The 22,186-nt window shown below is 42.0% G+C and overlaps 1 protein-coding gene across 1 annotated transcript; it reads right to left on the bottom strand.

The window, feature by feature from the left end:
• Positions 1 to 663: 663 nt before the first annotated feature.
• On the bottom strand, positions 664 to 22,119 carry WHAMM (WASP homolog associated with actin, golgi membranes and microtubules). The gene is made up of 10 exons (XM_037911739.2): positions 21,308 to 22,119; positions 16,595 to 16,768; positions 15,040 to 15,190; positions 14,243 to 14,412; positions 11,878 to 12,043; positions 10,656 to 10,843; positions 8,663 to 8,749; positions 8,477 to 8,572; positions 5,735 to 6,191; positions 664 to 2,622 (listed from the first exon to the last, which is right to left on the bottom strand). The coding sequence occupies exons 1-10, from the start codon at positions 21,905 to 21,907 to the stop codon at positions 2,327 to 2,329; spliced, it is 2,385 nt and encodes a 794-aa protein (XP_037767667.1). The 5' UTR covers positions 21,908 to 22,119; the 3' UTR covers positions 664 to 2,326.
• Between the last annotated feature and the right edge of the window lie 67 nt (positions 22,120 to 22,186).

Below are 22,186 nucleotides of genomic sequence, written 5' to 3'. Positions count from 1 at the left end.
GGGCATAATGGGATATAACTCAAATGCTTTTAACTTTATAAAAAAAAAGGGGAAAGAATTTTATAAGTTGTTTTTCAAAAGCCACCTAGACTCTAAAGAACTTTTTGAAAAATGCAAGAGATTTGTGACACGTCAAACTTCTTTAGCTTTCTCCCCCCTCAACATCCTTATTGAAGATCCCACTCCCCTCCTCTTCACCCCAATTGCCTTGCTGAATCGTCAACAGCTTCCATTAACGTGGTGTCCTGTGGCTCTTGTTCAGAGCTACATCACCAATCTCCGTGGCAGAAGAAAAAGGAGTTAAGGCTACCATCCTTCTGCATTTGCTACCAAATTACAATACAAAAATCTTTGAGAAAGCAAGGGCATTTAGCTGCCCTTATTGTGGCAGAGCACAATCACTGTAAGGTTGCCACTTACTACAAAAAAGGTACTTGTCAAAAATTTTGAGGCACCAGGCTTAAAGCTTTGCATTGAAGGAAATAAGGAATCAGTAACTTACACGAAACTATTGGTAGTTTTAAAAATGAGGATAAACGACATCCCATCTGTAGTGTAAGGTTTTGCTTTTAATCAAAGTCCAGTAGAAGCCCCAAGAACAAAACTTGATTCATTTGTATGTATCATCATCAACCCAAGATAAAATAAGGTCTATAACTATAGTTTAGTTGTATTTTTTTAATAGTTGGGTTCCAGGCATAATGTAAATACTTGCCACTTATTATAAGGCTGTATCAACTACTATAAAATTATAAGCACAGATATAAAAAGTCTCATTTTCCCCACACAGAAGTGCAACAGCACTGTATTACACTTCTGGATCCCAGAAAACGCAGTACATAAAATATTTTGGCATCCTCTCCTATGCCAACAATTCACTATGATTGCTGGAGTATTAAAAACATTGTGCTTCAAAACACTTTAAGCATTAAAAAGAAACGCAATCATGTACGTTTGAAAGCACATTATTTTCTTAGCTCATTGCTGAAACAAACTTTCAGTAATTTAATACAGTAGTGCTTATTTCAATATCCAACATTCTTTACAACCATGAGTAAGGCTACGTTTTAGTCATGGTATTTTTAGTAAAAGTCATGGACAGGTCATTGGCAAAAAAAAAAAAATTCACAGCCCGTTACCTGTCCATGACTTGTACTATATATCCCTGACTAAAACTTGGGTGCTGGGGGAGAGGGCCTGGCTCGGGTCCTGGAAGCAGCCGGCATGTCCCTGTGGCCCCTAGGTGGACGCGCGGCCTGGGGAGCTCTGCACGCTGCCCCGCCCTGAGCGCCTGCGCTGCAGCTCCCATTGGCCAGGAACCGCTGCCAATGGGAGCCACAGGGGCAGCGCCTATGGGCGGAAGGCAGTGCATGGAGCCACCTGGCCGTGCCTCTGCCTAGGAGCCCTCCCCCCAAGGAAAGCGCCACCCAGAGCCCTCACCCCCTCTGCACCCCAACCCCCTGCCTCAGCCCTGAGCCCCCTCCAAAAAACTCCTGCTGCTGCTGCTGGGGGAGGAGGGGCACCACGGCCCAAGACTGCCCCAGCTGGTGTGGCTGGCCCAGGGACCAGCCGAGCTGCCCAGGTGGTCCCCAGGCCAGCTGCACATTCCACTGCAGAAGTCACAGAGGTCCTGGAAATTCACAGAATCCATGATTCCGTGACAGACTCGCAGCCTTAACCATGAGTACCGAGTCCTTCCCTAGTGCAGGCCTTATAATGTCATGGTAAATTGTTATTTACTAATGAGTAGCAAAGCCCTTATTCACAAATGTTGAGAGTAATCTGTATTATGGACAATACAGAGTTCAAGGAAAACAGGCTCTACAGATAACAATGTGAAGAATTTCAAACTGCTTTAAAATGCTCTCTCTAGATTTGTTTTTGCCTTTTCAATGCCAGGATCTTTTTTGAGTCTGAAGTAGATTTTCTGTTAATTTTCATTATTAAAAAAAGTTTGTGGTCGCTTTCTTATTGACTATGCAGTAGTCAGCACCACAAAGTAATCTGGAGATTATGTTCCTGGATTTAGCTCCCTGTAACTACACGGAAGAACTCTCAGTCTGCCTGAGTGAGCTGGAATCTCTTGTTAAGACATGAGAGTATATTTTAAACCTATGCTTTGCCTGTATCAACAAAAAATACTTAACCTCTGCAAAAAATCAACAGGACTGTTTAAAATAATATACAGGAGCTTTTGAACTATCATGGGATTAGTTCTCCTGTGCATGCGCACGCATTCATTTTTCCAAAGACAGAACGCAGCTTCTAAAGTGTGCAAACTGATGAAGACAACATTCCAGTCAATATATCTCGTGCTCTAAATCGGTTAACTGTCCCATTCTCCATTATTGTGATCACTATTTTCATCCTCTTCAGAGTCAGCAGACACTTTTTTAATTCTCTGGATGGCTGCCTTTATGCTTCTCTCCAGTTCATTGTCGGATCCTTTACTGGTAGCTTTCTTGGAATCTTGATTCACTTTCCTTAGCTTAACTCCTTGCCGTATAGCAGAGAGGATGCTGTCTTTTATAGAGGCATTTGAAGGTGACAAACTGGGCTGTTCAACTTTACGAAGAAGAACTTCACCACGTTTTAAAGAAGCCAAAACTTCATCCATGGATCCTATGACAGATCAAATCAAATTATTATACTCAGAAGGACAAAAATAGCTAGCGTGGGGGATATGAAACCCTGTAAGACTGTTTACGTTGTTTTCTTTTTTCTCTAGCAGAGATTTAAGGGAAAAGTACTGTCAGTTCTGGCATAGATTGTCCTGGGCTTCTACCATGTCACTCACAGTATTTGGAATTGGGCAGCTAAAGCTCTTGAGTTGAGAATCTAGCCCCCTTCGTCAGTACACAAGCTCGTGTGCTGTGCCTGAGAAGAAATTATACACAACGGAAGACACATTTTTCATTACAGTTTTACGTCTACATGTTTTAAAAATAATATTGCTGAACACAAAAAAGCTATTCTGTACGAGAACCAATCTAGTTTCCCCCTGCTTGCTTTGATGCCTGCTGTAACTGCCAATTGTGTTTTTCCTCAAGGAAGATAAAAAAAACAGATGAAGGTTACAGCATAAGGGCTCGATCCTCCTGCACTTGTGAAGGTCGTGGGCGTACTGCCATTGACCCCAGTGGGAACTGGATCAGGTTCTAAGCAAGCAGGGGGATCTTTTGTGTGTTAATTTTGAAAATAACTCAGATCTGAGTGAAAACATGGTTTAAATGCTGAGTGTTAGTTTCTGAACTTAAGGATCACATTGTGCAAGTTTCTGGCTACATGCTTCTCTCCTATTTTCTTAGGACTCTGGCATCAGCTCGTGTTTCTCTTCTTTTGTTGGACTTTTTGTTGATGACCTCAGACTCAATCAGCAAGGGGGAGGTCTCCTTGTCTAGCACTCAAGAGAGGCAGTCTCCGTACATCAATAGGCCCAAGCCCTCTGCTGAGCTGCTCACAGTCGGGAGTACTTCTTCATGTGCACTACAATGAAGGCTGTGTGACTAATTCTTCACACACTGTACTGAGAATGTAATATAGTACTGAACTCTGTGCAGTCCTTTGGGACACTGAACTGCAGATGCCAGGTAAGGACTCAGCAAACACTAATTTTACTTCATACACACCCTTCTAAGTCAAATTTAAACTAAGTCTGCTGATGAAGACACACTGCCTGATTAAAAAGGCCTTTTAGACTGATAATGTTAAGACAGGTGCTCATTTTACTGCTAGCATTTTAAAAGGAAAGTATGCTAATACTTTAGAGCTAATTTGTGAGAGTCCAAATATCATATGTGCTGCATACAAATCTATCTAAATACTGTACTCTTCCAAAAATCTGAATTAAATTGTATGAAAGCCTTCCATATTAAGAATCTATGCAGGCATATTTTACATGCAAAGGTTTTGAATAGCTAAGTGGAGCTTCATAAACAAGTTGCTACAGGATATTTTAGTGCGACCTTATCAGAATGCCCCAGTGTTCATTTGGATACTATTACAGCAATTAAAATGCTGGCTTTTTTCTTTAAGGAAATGTAAGATTAAACAACTTCTAAGCTACAACTTTTCTGAATTTTAATTTTTGGACGTATCAAAAACGTATAGTTTGAGTGGTTAAAGCTGGAAAACCCAAGGCTTTGTTTATGCAAAAATAATAGAGCATTATTAGCTGTGAATGATTTTAGCAAAGCAGTTCCTATAGAAAAAGATCAAAATTCTTCTCTTGCATGCAATTCTTGATGCCAATCACAGCCACATGCATGCATCCATGGGCAGCATTTATCCCATGACATTACTGATTGAAGTCTTACCCTACTGGTCTATGGACCTGCAGCTAAGACAACTTTTCACAGCACCTTGGAAGAACTGAAGACACTGAACAGGCAGTCCTGCCTGTGGTGAACTGAGTGATTACAATGGTTGGACAGATGTATTGTGAATATTTTGAAAAAGGAAAGGTGTGCACCACATTTAAGGAATTGCTTCACTGGAAGTGCAGTGCAGCTCTGTAAAGCGTCATTGTAGAACTGCTGTCTTCCTACTTACATCTGTTCCCTGGGAGTACTCAGAATATGATATCTACTTACTTTAGTTACAAAAATAAGCCTGTTCGCAAAAAAGTGTCCAACACAGTTATGGGGGTTTGCTGAGTTCTGTTCTCATACATTGGTCAGAACTGGTAATTAAGTTCCAACAGCAAAAGTCAGCCTTTGGTTACACCTGTGCAACCCCATCAAGGAGGACAATGGTGTCACACAGAGCAGAACTTGACTGCAGGAACTTTTCCTGTGACCAATGAACGATCTAGAAAAACAGACAACTTGACTTTCAGACCCTGGGTGGAGTTTGTACAGAACCACTTACAGTAACTCTTACTTGGAAGCCAAGCAAATCTCAACTGGTCACACAAACACGGAACCCCATAAGCTCAGATTTTGGGTAACATCAGAGTACAGTAAACATTCATATTGCATAAACAGTCAACATTAAAGTACAGGATTACTGGGAACACAAAGCTGCCCAATGCTGCAGTCTGCCTGAGTGTGTCAAGAATCTTAACACACACATGCCTTCTCCTAAGATTATGGCAAGAGCTTGTTTGGGAGAAAAGGGTTCTGCCCACCGTACAATGCTAAAAGTGCCACTGTACATCCAGAACCACTCCCCACAAGTCAACGGGAGTTTGGGTTCATAAGAAAGGAAGAGCAGGTGCTGAATTTGGATCATTATATCTGAACTGCAGAACTGGCAATAAGAATTGTTTACATTAATTTTTAAAAGAAGCTGTTAATAGTTACACTTCTGGCATGGGAAGCAAGAGCGGAACTGTCATTTTAGCAGAGACTGAAGCCAACATCATTTTCAAGTAACCAGTGATCTTGGGGGCCCAACTTTTGACAGTGATTTCCAGAAAGCACAGAGCACCCATCCTCTGAAAGTCAGGTCCTTTTGAGATGCCTCAAAATCACTAGTCACTGCTGAAAATCTTGGCCTGGGTGGACAAGTGCAGGAGAAACGCTTATATTGACAGCTGGTTCATTGAGAGGTCCATGGTAATGGCCCTTGTCTCTGGGAGCAGAGTTATTGAAGATTTTCCTAGCCCACAGCAGAGACAGTAGCTGTGGAGAACCTCTGCTTCCTGCAACAATACTCCTTACTTCAAGAGGCTGGGCGAGAGGTCAGAATGCCAAAGGAGGAGGAAAAGATCAGTCAGCATTAGTGTAGTTACCTGTACAATTATTTACAGATCTTTTGGATGAGTCATCTAGTCTCCGTGCTGCGGCACTTTCCATAGAGCCTTCCCTGTTGAGGGGAAGCAGCTGATCTCTGGTTGTCACTGGTGTCTTTAAGGGCAGAGGCCGGCAGACCGGAAGTGGAGGAGGAGGCGGCGGCGGCGGCAGTGGTGGAGGTGGTGGCAGAATCAGCCCCTCATTCTGCTTTTGTTGCTTTGGGTCACCGGCAGGAACAAAAATCTGGACAGGGATGTCTGCTGGGATATTCCCACATGCTGCTTTTAAACCTCTGGCCTGTGCTGGCCGAGTGCTTTTCAGCTGCTTTGGGGATGGGCGAGTTATTGATACAGGCTGAGGGGACAGCGCTGGAGTCTGACGGGAAATACCTTGCGGCTGCTTGGGGATGTGAGGCTGTGACAGAGATGTTTTTAGTACAAACTCAGCTGGACACTTCTGTAAAGAAAATGAGAAGCCAGGAGTTAACATCCCCATCGTACTGGTAAAAACAATGTATGCCGAGGAAAAGACTGCACGCAGGAGCCAATACCAGACACACAAGCCATGCAAGAGAAAAACCTTGTTTTTTTGATTTGTCACACTTTGGGATAAAGCAGGGAGGTGACTAAAGACCAAACATTGTTGCAATTGAGATGGGAAGCCTTGGGAGATGGGACCACAGTCAGGGTGGGTCTGCTCTCTTGACTTAATAATGTTGCGTCCCTTTACAACTGAGGTTCTCAACCAGAGGTACATGTACCTCTGGGGGGTACGCAGAGGTCTTCCAGGGAGTACTCAACTCATCTAGATATTTACCTAGTTTTACAACAGGCTACATAAAAAGGACTAGCAAAGTCAGTATAAATTAAAATTTCATACAGACAATGACTTGTTTATACTGCTCTATATACGATACACTGAAATAAGAAAAGGAGTACTTGTGGCACCTTAGAGACTAACAAATTTATTTGAGCATAAGCTTTCGTGAAGTTAGTCTCTAAGGTGCCACAAGTACTCCCTTTCTTTTTGCGGATACAGACTAACATGGCTGCTACTCTGAAACCTATACACTGAAATGTAAGTGCAATATTTACATTCCAATTAATTTATTTTATAATTGTATGGTAAAAATGAGACTGTCAGCAATTTTTCAGTAATAGCATGCTGACACACCTTTGTATTTTTATGTCTGATTGTGTAAACAAGTAGTTTTTAAGTGAGGTGTATCTTGGGGGTATGCAAGAGAAATCAGACTCCTGAAAGGGGTACAGTAGTCTGGAGAGGTTGAGAGCCACTGCTTTACAACACTAGTGCTTGTCACAGGTTCTCTGGCCCTCCTCTCTCAACCTGGTGCTAACTTATACAAGTGGACTAAAATAACCACTTTGATAGCAAAAATCCTTGCTATGGAAACTAATGTGGGTGTCACAAACAAGAGGTTTTGTCTTTCCTGTAAAAATAAGCAGACGTGTTTACAGTTTTAAAAGGAGCGAGACTTAAATTAGATACCGAGCCTGATTTCCAGCCTAGCCTCCCACAAGTGGGGGAAAGGAGTATGTTCCACGTATTCTAATTAAACAAAATGGGGAAGATTATCTTCTCTTTGCTAGGTTTTACATAACCATAGGCAAACTACTTAAAAGTGTGAGATGGTTCCATCTGGAGGGTGAGAAGATGAGATTTCAGGTTCTTACAAGAAAGGAAAACTCTAATGATTAGCTTTCTTAAGTAAAAACAAAACAAAAAACTCAACAAAGTGAGATGTACCTTAATTCACGCTTAACTGCAAGAATGTGTGTGCACACATATATATGTATATGTTTTATTCTTCACCTAACTCAGCAAATGGATCATGATGGATTAATTCTTAATGATTTCACTCAGTATTCAATGGTCAGAAATGCTAAAGACCATCCACTACTATCCTACAGACATGTTCTTCTCTCAGATTGTCCATTTAAACACTGAAAGCCAGGGGTTTAGAAGTCCTTAACTTACAACTCAGTAACGAGTTTACTGTACTTCTGCATACTAGTCACTGAACAGAATAGAGGTATAGGTAATAGCAAACATTTATAGCTTCAGACGTGTCCTATGTCAATTGTGGTTACCATCACAAGATACGCAAGACATTTTAGTCCAGATTTTCAAACTCACATACCCACTTTTGTGTGCCCAGTGCATACACACAAATCAGGCTTATGTGTGCACCAGAACATGAAAACCAGATATTGAGATACGTAAGTGCCACATTTCTTCTTTTCTTAACACCTGAATTCTCCACAACTGTATCAACTTTACTGTCTTCACTAAGGGTCAGGTCTCCACTCCATCTGCCAAGTGCCCATTGGCATGTATGGGAATGACACATGCCTCCTGAGAGCAGCTTAACCCTCCCTATAAGGCTATTTCTTAAGCAAAGATGCAGATAAGTGATTGTGGAGGTTTTCTTAGGGGGTAGGAGGAAGAAAGGAAAAGCTGTTGCCTTAAATTCTGTTCATAGTGAGCAAAAGCCACTGCAATGCTATTCTTACCCTCTCCGGGGTAAAGTACGAGAGTCCACAATAGTGTTCCAAAAGCAGCTCAATGATATTTAAAGAATGTTGTAAAGGACTAGTGACTAAACTATATTTAAGAGGAAGGACTCTTTCCCTCCCCTGTCCACTCACATTAACTTACATGGCGTCTTCATAGTCATACATCTCTTTTTAAAATGTTAGCACGTTATTTACGGTACTTGCCTCTTTGAATGTTTTTAGCCTCTCCAGTGTTTTCTGGCGTTCCTGGCTTATCCAAGCTTTTTTCTTTCTCTCTTCCTCTTTCATCTTGTCTCTTTTCTGCATTTAAAGACAAGCAAGTAAACAGGTGTGCATGCAAATGTGCAGCTACACAGTCTCTGCAAGAAATGTTCCTTTTTTTGTACTCACTAGCTGGATGCTGTGATGCTGATGGAAGCGTTTTGTGTTTTCTTGTGCCTGCTGTAGCCTAAACCGGTGGCTCTCTTCGCACTGATCCTGATGGAACAGCATAACGCATGCAAACCTTAGTTAGTTCACTTTAGAAGTGCGTGTGCGAAATCTGTGCTATTAGAGGAGTTGAAAGGTCCATTACATAGGGCCTTGCCTTGTCCTGCCATGTAGGAGTCCCAAGTTCAGCAGACAATGCATCAGGCCCTAAGAATGGAAGTCTGTAGGAATCTTTGCACTGACTTCAGTGGAGTTTGGATCAGGGTCTTAGTCTTTCACTGCCCTAAGCTGGCAGACTGGGCTAAGGAATGCTACAGAGGAAGCATGTTCAGCCTTTCATGGGAGGGGGGCATCTTACATTGCTTCTCTCCCCTGCAATCCATTCAAAAACAGCACTGATGAGCGCTGAAGAAACTGTATCCACCTGGCCTCAGCCAGAGGGATGGTGGAGATGTGAGGGAGGAGACACACGGAAGGAATCGGGCACTATAAGTTACATGGAAACTCCCTCTATTTCCCTCCACTTGACACCCCGCCTCGCGATATTTCTTATATATAAAATTACAGATGAATCATGCACATATAGCATGGGGAACGTTTAACAGTACAATACTCTTCAACAGGAACAGGTCAGAGAAGACACAGTTCATTATATTCTGCCCGAGTCACCATTCAGTCATTTATTTGTCACTGTCCACATGGAGGATTTTATCCATGCGGTCGGTTAGGCATTCACAAATCAGCTGGGGTTTGGCCTCAATGTTAAACAACAGAAAGAGAGCAATTAAGTGAATGAAAACAGAAGCAAAATATGTTCTTTGCCAAGGAAGTGGTCATAAGAGACGCTGTTTTCCAGACGTATCTCTAATGAGATTTTTCTAGCTCTTCTTTAAAAGAGAACTAGATAAATTCATGGAGGTTAAGTCCATTAATGGCTATTAGCCAGGATGGGTAAGGAATGGTGTCCCTAGCCTCTGTTTGTCAGAGAGTGGAGATGGATGGCAGGAGAGAGATCACTTGATCATTACCTGTTAGGTTCGCTCCCTCTGGGGCACCTGGCACTAGCCACTGTCGGCAGACAGGATACTGGCCTGGATGGACCTTTGGTCTGACCCAGTATGGCCATTCTTATGGCTCAGTCTAGAGGGGGATAGGAAGCTGGACAGACAGGGCAAACTCTGTTTTCTGAATTTAGTTCAGTGTGGTTACATGGGTGTAAACGAACCAAATGTATCCCAGCAAGCTTTGAGGGCTGTGAGGGCCAATTGTGATCTCATTGTCTTTCCACTGTGCTGCTCTCACTGCAACTAACACAAATACGAAACAGTGAGTGAACAAACAACCCACCGAAATGAAAAGGCTGGACAGATTTGCAGCAGCAACTCCCTTCCGAATGACCATCGCCCTCAAAGGTAAAGAAGGAACCACGGCACTGCATTTGTTGTTTGTACCTGCAGTCTTGACAGTCTGGGCCAGATTCTCTCCTGCCCTTTGGCTGCTTTCTGCCATACTGCCAGGGAACAAGCAGCCCTAAACCTGACATAGCCAGCCAAGGGAGGATTCTCCCCCATGTAGGTGGATCCTCTGGACACACAGAGACAGTGTTACTGCTCTTAGCCCATACTCCTTCCATCGTCTGGCAAGGGATCTGGCCGGGACTTCACTGCACTCTAGTATCTTCAGGTGTCTATCAACCCCTTGGGGTCATCAGCAGCCAGCGTAAGTTAGAGCAACTCTAACGTATCATGGGAGACTGTCCCAGAGCTGACCCAGGATCAGTGGAGCATGAAGCGGTCTCAAACCCCTGCCTCCTGACGAGACCCAGTACCTAGTCACATACTGTCCTGTATACTCCTCCTCCCAAAGCTTCCCTCATTGTTTTCCATCTATTCCTCAGCAAGCAGGACTTGTGGCATGAGCTAAAGAAACTGCACAGCTCCAGGAGCACATTTACTTTTTTGTTCCTGAGGTAGGCTCGTCTCGCACAGATAGTCCCACGTTTAGCCTCCAGCCGCTGAGTCTTCAGCCTCAGCTTAGAGATTTCTGATGAGCAAGCACAATGTTGTCCCACTGTCTGCTCAATGACCTGGAGCTCCTCAGGATTTTCACAGGTATCATAGTAAACAACTTCATCCTGTTTCTCTAGAAAGGCAGTCAGCATTTAAAAAAAGAAAAGAGAACTCCAGAGTTCCTTAAATGTTTAAATACTTCGAGAGCTAATGACACCTTAAAAGCCATTGTAAAAGACAAGAAGTAATTTGTTAGACAGAACAATTTTAAACAAAGCGGAGTACTCTTACATATATTCAGCTTGATCATGCAAACACTTATGCGCACACGTCACTTGACTCCCATGAGTAAAGCTACTCGTGTTTGCAGGATCAAGCTTATGCTCCCACTCTTGCCATCACTTGGTTTCCTATTTAAAATGTCTTCTTTTTTAGGATAACGTGTAAAACTTTTCAATCACTGACTGGAGTCTCGTGGCAAACTAACAAGTGTCATGAGACAAAACATTAAGCAGTTGATTCTACTATTAAACAACAATGGACAACATTATTTCACTTGATGCTGTACTTACAAATAATGGAGAATACTTAACATGGATTGGTATGAACATGAGAAATGTCTAACATGGTGTGTCAAACATATACAGTAGTTTAGAAAAACAACAAGAATGCATCAGTACTTGAGAAGTATCAAATTATCATCGGTTCTTTTTGGTTTTAATATTGTGTGTTTTGCAGATTTACCGTAATTCAGCTGCAGTTCGACACTTTCAATATTAGGACCCAATTGTTAATGGGTCTCCTTAATTTTGTCAGTCTGTATGCACAAAACAGGTAATTGGAGGACCAGAGACACACATGCACATACAGTTACTTGTTTTATACGTGCAAAACAGATGCGCACACACAACACAGAGGTAGTTAAGTAACTGTAACGGTAAGTTGTCAATGTGGGCCCTTAATTTCTATTAATCAAAAAGTGTTACCAAATTTGCTTAGTAAGGCAACAAATCAAAAGTTGCTTCAGCACCAAGAAAATCCAGTAACGCTCCCTTGGAATCAAGAGCCAAGTAAGGGTGATCTATTTTTTTTTAATAGGATGTGTGCACCTCTGTGTTAGAACGTTTGGCTTTCTGCTTTTCTTTAAACCATGATTTTCTTTCTTACCTTTTATCTGTCTCCTTAAAGTGTCCAGCTGTGTAATAAGCAGCACTTCTTCATGTTTAAGTATCTCAAATTGTACATCATACAATTCCAGTTGGGTTTCATAATACTCTATTTCCAGCTTCTCTACTAGAGCTATATTCTCCTCTTGTTCATCAAGGTTTTCCATCTGCATGTTTCCGAACAAGAGAAAAAAAACAAAGAATCAGGGAGAGAATACACACAAACACACTCCAAGGTTAGCTTTATACGCTAACATGCAGATGAAAACAGCAGGAGTAAAAACAACAGACTGACTACTTAATCATTTCAACTGAGAACAGATGGTTGATTCTAAAGGTGGCCAGCAAAAGGGAGACATGAGACATAGCTCTGGGCCCTTTTTTTGTCACTTATTTATGAATGAATGAAGACCAACTGAAAGAACTGTGTGCAATGTATAAATAAACTAGTAGCTGAAAGCCTGTGCTGTTGCATGGGTGGAATTTGTCAAGTCGTGTGTAAAGAAGAGTTGAAAATGGCTGAGAACTTAAAAATTGGACAGTAACAAACCACAAATCCCAGTGGTGATTAAATCTGGTATACTCTGAACTAAAAGAGCTCTCAGCCATGCTTGTAGCTGTTTCATTGCTTCTCACTGACTGACTCAACAGACATTTTAGGTTTCAGAGAGACACAGTGACAATCCTGGAATCTTATTATAGAGATAAAAAAATCCCACCGACCTAAACAAGCCTGGTTTTTTTCCAGCTTGTTTTTTCTCCTTTAGTAATTAAAATCTTCCCAGGACAACTCTCTATGGCAACTGGAGAGCTAGAGAAATGATGACATCACAAGTTCCAAGAGACTGAATGATGAGCAATTAAGGTATGTTTAGTTGGACTGTTCATCACTTTTTGTATATGTTTTGTTTTTGTTAACACTTCTTTAACTCCAATGCCTACTAAACACAGCTGCTTTGTGTGTAGATCTAAGGGACATGACTGGGCACAGTCACGTGCAAAAATTCTGACCACAATGACATGTGCTTAGCTACCAGAGTGATGGGCGCAACAAATGTTTTAGACAGAGATGGTTGGTTTTCTGAAGCAGAAACTGAAAGGGGTAAAATAGAATCTCATTAACCAGGAGTTCCTGTTAACCATTCATTTAAAGAAAAAAAATCTCTTAGGGCCTCATGCAAAACGTATCAAAGTCAAGGTGAGTCTTTTGATCGGGTCCTTAAAAAGCAAAGCTTTGAATTTTAAAGGTCTGTACATGACCTCCAGTCACAAGGGCCTGTATCACATTGCTTGCTTGGACATGCATGTGCAGCATTTGATTTTACAAGACAGAATCAAGATCAAGGACTGAAACCCAAAGCCTGTGTTATTTCAAAACAAAATACAACAAAAATGGCCAAACAAGTGCTATGAATCAGTGCTCCACACACTGATCAGAGACAATACAATAGTCGTTAATTATTTCCAGTGGTCTGTGGTGGATTTTACTGATGAAAAGCTCTGCCCAATAAAAATACCACCTGGTATGCATGACTCTGCATCACAAATATTTTTTTAAATTAATAGAATATTGTGCCATTCATAATTTCCCCCCCTCTCTAATAAGGCTAACAACAGTTCTCCACTATGCAGAAATCTATTATAAAGGACCTTTTATAAAACACAAATGCATTGGTCTTAAGAACAACTGGAGACAGTGTAGTATATTACACTTGGAAAATTAAAAAAAAAAATCGGAGAACTGTAGTAGTTAGAGACAGTATCATTTTGAATTTTTATATTAGTCAAGGCACAAAATTTTCCATTTCTGATGCAGTGCTATTAATATATCCTGAATTATTATAAGTTATTCCTCTCTGAAAATACCTCACTTCTCAGTCTTAACATTGAAAAGTGAAAGTTCTTTTAAAAAGGTAAAAACAACACTTTAATTTGTAACTTTCTTCTAAGCACACCTCTTCCCCCATCCCATGCACACTTGGTGGGGGAGTAGTAATTAAAAAAAAAAAAAAAAAAGGGAGGAAGTGTGCATTTCTCCACAATTTCAAAACAAGAAGTTTTGAAAATAAACAAAGGGGGAGGTGAGCCTTTTTTGTTTCAATTTAAAACAACAACAACGACTAAAAATTTGTCAAATAAGTTGGGGGGAGAGGAAGGGGGAGGTTCCCCACACAAAATTGTTTGAGGCAACAATGGTTGGTTTGGTATTTTTAAACAGTTCTACCATTCAGTACGGCATTTCACCACTCTGCGGAAATGGGCCTTTTGACCCTAAACATCTGCCACTGATTACAATGGGCTTTGGATGAGGTCCTTACATTGGAGTAACAGAAAAGAATTCAAGTCACTCTTTGCTAGGATCTTACATTTTTCCGGATGTCAGCTCTCTTGTGATTCAGGCACAGTTCTCTCGCTCTCATGTGCTGAAGAGTCTCTTTTGCTAACATATACTTCAGGTGTTCTAGTCTTGGAGAAGCAGACGCCCAGGTGGCTTGGCCAAATCTCTTCTGATCTTGTTCCATCTGTTTGTGCATTGCTGCCAGATTAAAGGGTTGCAACAAAGCATCATAAATGCTGTGGCACTAATAACTTTCTTCAGGTCTTCAGTGGAGCACATGAACTCTGCATGGTATTCAATATTTTGAGGGAACTACTTATGAATTGACTGTGCTATTTTGAATTTATAGAACTAGAAAAGCTGAAATCATTGTATTATAAATAAAGGTCTAACGTTTTGGTCACAAGTTCCACCATGCACATGATTAAATACAGCATTAAAAAAACTCTGATTTAATTAACAGGATGAAATCCTTAATACTCTGCACCGAAAAAAATTAGAGGAAATATTTGTAAGAGGTGTTGTTTGTTGAGAAGCTTGTCAGCTGTAAATCTCAGGCCCGGCCTACAAACAAACTTGCACTGCTTTAACCAGTGGTGAGGTTTAAACCAATTTAGTCAAACTGGTGCAAGTTATCATGCAGACACTTTTATTACTTATGCTGGAGACTGACTCTTGCTGGCTCCAAGATGTGCAGCTGGGAGGGTCTGCAAAGTGGTTCAAGGGTGTTCTCTTCCTATCTGCTGTCTTGTACTGAACACAGCTCAGCCACACTAGGGCATATGTGCCTTAAAGTCAACTCTTCAGTAAGTTCTCCCTCATTACCTGCCAGTGCCATTACAGTTTCTTTGAAGTAGCTCACAGTGATGTCCTGAATGGAACACACCGCTTCTTCAGCTTGCTCAGTCCAGTCTTCAGCTTCTTTTTGCAAGGCTTCTATTCTTTTAGGGCCCAGCCTATCAATCTGTAAGGATTTCTACAAAGAGAGGTTATTTTTCAACCAAATGTCAATCATGACAGTGTTGTAACTCAGCCTGTACAATACAGTGGAAATTGTGCAAAGGCAGGCCATGACGGTTGTCATGACCTCTACGTCTACTGTAGTGAAGTGAGTCACTACTCATTAATCGAAGCTACCCTATTTTTTGTTCTCATTGTCAAAGAGCCACCTTTGTTCTATAACAATGGCTTGAGCATTGCTAGTTAGAAAAACACTGGATTCATTTATTTCTTAAAGTAATGTTCACCTTCATCTTAAAAAAAGGTTACTTCTGTCTGAAAATGTTTATCTGTGACCAAGAGTAACTCAAATATATTCTGTTCTATTTCAGTTACAGTGATATTTTCTATTTTTTCCTCACGTGTTTACTTCATGCATTTGACAGCGCTTTGCACTCTTATCTGTTTGTGAGGATCTTTCACACAGCAACAGGGTACACAGAAAGATTTAAGAAGCAGGAAAGTGCATTTGTAAAATCCATAAAAATTGGCAGGGGAAAAGTGTGAGTGTAGAACCTGAAAATACTTTAAAAACAATTGAAATCTAGTCTAATATTCCATTTAAGATTTTAACATAAACAGAACAAATTTTTTTCCAGAGTTTGGTCCGTGAACTGCAGTCTTCACTTATCTAGAATAAGTAAATAAAGCAGCACATTGGAAACTGCAGCACCTTGTGCATTGATCTTAGACTTTCAATTTGCAGGCCCAATATGATGAATTAATCATGATGTTATAGCCTTAACTCATCATTACTTTGCTCCTGTTAGTTCCACCTAAGACATTATTTTAACATTTCTTAAACAGTGTATTAAAATGAAAAATCAAAGCAATGCATGATTGCGTTCCTTCAAAGTATAATACAAATACAATACATCTGACACAAAAACACAAAATACTAACATTAGTTGGAATTTTCAAAAGTGAATAAAGAGCACAAGTCCTTTTGAAAGTTAATACAACTGGTGTTCTTTTGTCGCTGAAGTCCCTGTAAACTCAGAATACCAGGAAAAATGCCATAGAGCTGAAAGTTTTTTTGCTTTAAAAAAAAAAAAAAACAAACAAAAAAAACCCCGCCACCACACCCACAGTGGAGGAAACTAAACAGAGCATTAAGTTAAAGCTGGCAGAAGCCAGTGGATGAGATGCTATTCAAGCCTTTAGCACATGGATCTTATACAGGCTACTGACAACAACAAGTCAGCTTTAACTTTGAATTTTTCAGGTTTTTATCACATTACTCACAAGTTGATGAACTTGGGAATAAAGCCAATGAATATAAATCTTGGACATACTTGAGTAATTCAGAGCCTAAATTGCACTAGGGGCAGATGGAGTATATCACATGCCAGGAAGTTTGATCTCTTAAAGGAAAACCTACCAGGATTTCCAGTCTGTATAATGTTGCCAGTTCTCGCATATCTCTAAATGGCTGCAGTAAATATTGGTAGAATTGTGTTGCCATGGTAACTAATTCCTGATAAGCTTCATCTTCTTCTTCATAAACCTTCATTAAAGCCACCATTGTGTCAGCATTTTTATGCTTCTGTAGAACCTAATGGATAAAAGGTTTGTAAGTTAGCATTAGCCGCAGTACATGCACATTTATCGGGAGAATGGACAGAAGGAGCACCACTGCTATACTTCAGAGCCTGCATTTTGTCTGTCTGTGTGTGTGTATTGTCACCATTGACATATGTGAGGGGAAAGAATCTGTCACTTATCATTACATGAAATAGTCAAGAATTCCACTTACAAGAGATGTACTCAAGGCATTCAGCAATTACACCCAGCAGGAAATATCACCAAGGACAAACTCGTAAGGGCATTAATTGCTGAACGTTACATTAGAAGAATAACTATACACTGGTGCCTAGGACATTTTACTTTTTATTGTAAAAAAATTCTAAATTTTCACAGATGATTTTGTCATTGCCTATTATAAATATGGATGGCTTACACAGTAAGTAGATGAGACACCATGTACATGAAGGACAAATAAGGGATTTCTTAAAATATCATTCTTGCATCTTCCCCTCCATCCCTAAGACTACTAAACTCCTACTAACAAGAAGTGGATTTTGTATCCAGAGATCTGACTCCAGACACAAAGATACAAACTTTCATTTAAAAATACAGGCTTTTATTTCTGATAACTTCTGGAGCATATTATAGTTGTATTCCTAAAGCCGCAGTATCAGAATGGCATGTATGAACCTTTAACTTAATCTTAACTATGCCAATAATATGTATTTTGATTTTTAATTTTTTTTAGGGAGGGACTTCCTCCTCCTCCATGTCTGTAATGTGCAGCCCAGTCTCATTTCAGGCCTTTAAGTGCTACTGAAAATTTAACAGAATGCCAATAGATCAGTGCATATTAGACACTATTCACAAAATAGAAACAAAATCATGACATTTGCATGACACAATGTAACCCCCATTTATTTTTCTTATTTCAGGATGTTTGGGCAAAAGACCACCGAAGTTTTTGACAGTTGTGCGTGTTGCGAGAGAGAACCTGACAACAGCCCAGTCTGTGTGCCAATTAAACTAAGACCGGCTCCACAGGGAACCATCATCCTTACCTAGACGGATGCTGGTTGTGATACCAAGCCTCAAAGTGTGGAAAGGAGGAAAAAAGAGGAGATACTCAGGAATGTGACAGGGAAACGAAGTCTTCTATGCAGGGAGGAAAAATAAATGGAAAATGTGGACCTGATCATGTTGCTATTGAAAAAGGTGAAAATCCTCACTCTGTTCTGGCTACTTTATTCTGGGTAAAAGGGGTGGAGAGGCTTCAAAGGGCCCTAAAAGCCCCAGTTTCAGACAGGAGGTAACTGCCCCAATGCACACCTCATATGTCCTGACACAGGAGGGGCATGTTAGGGGCAAGGCCACATAGTACTGCTGAGATTCCAGACCGTGTTCGGGATCATAGGCCTGCCTCACAAGGCCGCTGTAACTAAGACAGATTCCCCACAAGTGATTTTTGGCAATTTAATGATCTGTTTTTTCCGTTGTCCTAGCCAAGTGTACAACAAAGTTGGAATGAAAGCACAGTGGTTACCTTCATTTCTGATTCTCATGTACAACATGGGGGAGATGGAGTTTCATGTCGCTGATGGTGAACATTTATAATTGGGAGGAAATAATCAGTGAATATTAAAGACTACTCATGAGAACATTTTAATTCATCTTAAGTTTTGTAAAACCCTCCAGTGATAAGATCTAATTTTCTTTTAATAGAGTCTGGCTGACTGTTAGCTATAACGGTTCAGTTGGCATTGCTATAATTGCAGGAACTCCACTTTGGAACAAAAAAAGATGAAGTTTCTATATATTTCCATGTGTCTTTGTTGGGCCCATTGTACACCGGAAAGGAAGGTATTACAGCTCCGATTGGCGCAGTAGATAGAAGCAGGATATATTTACTCTTGCTTCTAGTTCCACCTACACTAGAACTACCACCATTAATGGAAAGACTTGTCAGGAGAAGACAGTTTTATTGATGGCTTTGCTCTAGGGGTCCGCTGTTACCTGGGGGAAAACAACAGAACCTCAATTTCCTTACCTCTAAAATGCATATAAACAACCCACCTCACAGTTGCATTAATTTGTGAGGCCACTAGAGACAACAGTGCTGTTTAAGGCATCCCCTGACATGGCTAAATTATTGTCTCAGATTGCAGTATAGGTGGAACTGAGCCATGGTTTAATCATGTTCCCAAAGCATGCTAAAGGCCTGCCAAAGTCAAAAGCTGTTGCATGGTTCAGAAACACAGATTTATACAGGGTTCGCTCCAACTTAATGGAAAGACTCAACTGTGCTTTAATTGGGTCAGGAGGCAGATAGGTTGATTCTGGTGATCCAGTTACAGTCCTTTTTACTTATTAAAATGTAAACAGCATCTCCTGTGAGGAGAATGCATAAACATTCTTTGTCATTCTGGAAAAATCTAATTATTGTGTAAACAATGATGCACTAGGCTGTGTGAAAAATGAGGCCAAAAGCTCATTGTTTTAACCACCTAAAAAGTATAGTAATTGTCCTAAAACCCCCACATGTTATTGCTGTTAGGAAGTGGAATTTAGTTACTGCAAACACGGTTGTGTGGATGCAGCATAAATAGTCTTGAAAATTATTTTTAAAGGCTATTTTAAGAGTTATACCCCATCTGCATCTAGGTTACTAGAAACCATTTTTTAAAAAGTGATTTCTTAACACTGCTGAAAATATAGACATGACCCTAACATAATAAGGAACAGAGTTTCAATAATATTGCCTTGAAGTAGATAAGTACCTTTTTTGGTTGTTTTAATTGTCTGTTCATGAATCATAGTTGGCAGTTTTTCAGAAGGTGCTTTTATACATATAGGAAGTAAGAACTTGTATCACCATTAGTTTGTGCACCAACTAGCCCAAAATCTCTCACTTAGGCATCCATAAATCAGGTATTTGGCACAGGCACAAGGCCACTTAGATACAAACTGTAAAATCTTCAGTTGCATGCATGTACCAGTTGGTATTATATATAAATTAGATGTTCACAGACTTTTTGGTGAGGATGTAGTTTTAAGATTATGGGGCAATTAGTTCACAACATTATTTTGTGCTCTTATTTTTGGTAGACATTATTGTATGTTCTATGGGCACAAGTGGTGGATTTTCTTAGCTGAGGCATATTTTAAAAATATAAAACTTTGAGTATCTTGCACAATACTTATTATAGGACACTTGAAACTCATTTTCATTCCATATTCTTATAGATATGGCCTTTGGAATGACTGACAAATATTCAGAATACCTGAGCTTGGTGGCTTAGCTATTTCTGGATATACAAGTGTTTACTCATGTAAACACAAAGCTTAACGCTGGTCCAATATTCCACAGTGTCACATCCACATATTTGCATACTCTAAAACTTCGTTCTAGCATCAGACTAGATGACAGTATGGAAGAGGATGCATTACTGATTCAATGAGGAAGTCATCATAATTTAAAAGATCTACTAAAACAATGTATATATTGACTGACAAAGCACAGCCTAGGAAAATGGCATGGAGGGTGTGATTGAATCAATAGTGCTACGGGATAGGAGTAAATTTACACTATGTCCAAATTTGAAGGGTTGGGATCCAACTGGAGCACCCCAAAAGAACTGTGAACAGTGTGGGTCTTTCATGGACACGTTAACTAACTAATCAAAAATACATGAATCTCCTTCAGTGGATGCTCTTATAGGGACATCACACATTCATGCAGACATATAACATTCTCTTAGGAGCCCAAAAGGGCACATGAACAGGTTCCACCAGTGGTATTACTGATCCTTGCCTCATGCAGACAGCTACTGCATTTTAGTCTCCAGTGAAACCACCATGACATGAGGTATAAGTGACCCATCTGTATAGTTTGTATATCAACTTGTAAAGGCACTTTGGGGCTGAAAAGTGCTATGTAAAAAGAAGTAGAGCTCAGAGCCCTGTAGTGCATTAGGATATTGGTCTAGAGACGTGTAAAATTATGTTCAAAATCAGGCTAAGCCCGCCAAGCATTGCTGAAGTCACTCAGTCCCTTTCAGGGCACAGGGTTGTGTTTCATGGCTTCGGATGGTGACCAAGCAAAAGCCATTGAATTTCACATGTTCCCCACCCAAAAACCAACCAAAATGGCAGTTTTGGCTACTGGTCAGTGTTAGCCTGAAATCCAAATGAAAGTGAACATGAGAACGGCCATACTGGGTCAGACCAAAGGTCCATCTAGCCCAGAGTGCAAGTGGCTTGTACTAACCCTACCAAAACCACCACGTGTGGTGCGGCCCCTAGTCCCTCCAGCCCAAAGGCCGTACCATGGGGGGCCTGGTGGAGAGTCTGGGTTGCCCATGTGTTCAGGCTTCACCCACGCGCCTGTGACCAGATTACTAATGGTAACTTCGGAGCTGGGAAAGTGCCACAGCCCCAAAGGCACGTGCCGTACCAATGGCATGGAGAAATCCCCAGGCCTGCTTGGGCACCTACCCTGGGGGTCCCAGTGCCAGCCACTCAGGGTCCCATCACCCCACCCCCAAACACCCAGCCCAGGAGCCTGTACCCTCCGCAGGGCCTCCTTGGCCCCAAGCAGGTGCCCCTTCAGGGCCTTCCTGCGGAACTCGTGCAGGTTCTCGAAGTACTCGGCCTCCTGCTGCTGGTCCTGGGCGAAGAGCGAGTCCAGCACCACCCTGCGGCCGCACAGCTCCAGCGCCCAGCCCAGGTAGCGCTCCAGCCCGCGGCACAGCGCCTCCAGCTCGGCCTCCTCCAGCTCCGGCCCGCTGGGGAAGAGCAGCGTCCACAGGCTGCCGCTGCTCTGGCCGGGCAGCACTGGGGGCAGCTGGGGGAAGCAGGGCTCCAGCCGCTCACTCAGCGCCGCCAGCTGCTGGTGCACGCCCAGCAGGGCCTGCGCCGAGAACAGGCCGGCCCAGCTCTGCTGCTGCTCGGGAGCCGGCGTCTCCTCGCCCCCTTCCCCGGCTGCCCGGCCGGCCGCCCCGCGCTGCTGCTCCTGCAGGGTGCGGTTGTGGCAGGTCACCGCAAACTTGCTCTCGACCTCGTTCCAGCCCACGAGGAAGCGCAGCTTGTGCGGCTCGGGCTCGGCGAACGCGTTCTCCCGGATGGCCACCCAGCCCTCCAGGCTGTCGGGCTGCGGCTCGGCCGCCATGGCCCAGCCCGGGGCAGGCTGCTCAGAGCCCGGCCAGGCTGCCAGAACCGCCGCCCGCGGGCTCCTCTCGCTGCCCCCGCCAGCGGGCCCCAACGTTCCGCCCCCCGCTACTTTGTATCACCCGGAGCGAAACAGAAAGTGACATTTCTTAAAGGGCAGCGCGGGGAGGGGGGGAGAAGTATGCGGGAGGGATATACGTCACCGGAGCCGCTGCTTTTGATTGGTTTCTTGGCCTGGGGGAGGAGGCAAAGAGTTGCCCTAGGAAGTGGAGCCCATTGA

This window comes from Chelonia mydas, chromosome 10, assembly GCF_015237465.2.
Source record: "Chelonia mydas isolate rCheMyd1 chromosome 10, rCheMyd1.pri.v2, whole genome shotgun sequence".
Taxonomy (NCBI): Eukaryota; Metazoa; Chordata; order Testudines; family Cheloniidae; genus Chelonia; species Chelonia mydas.
Note: the sequence above shows the minus strand (reverse complement) of the source record. Positions and strands in the feature narration are given on the sequence as shown.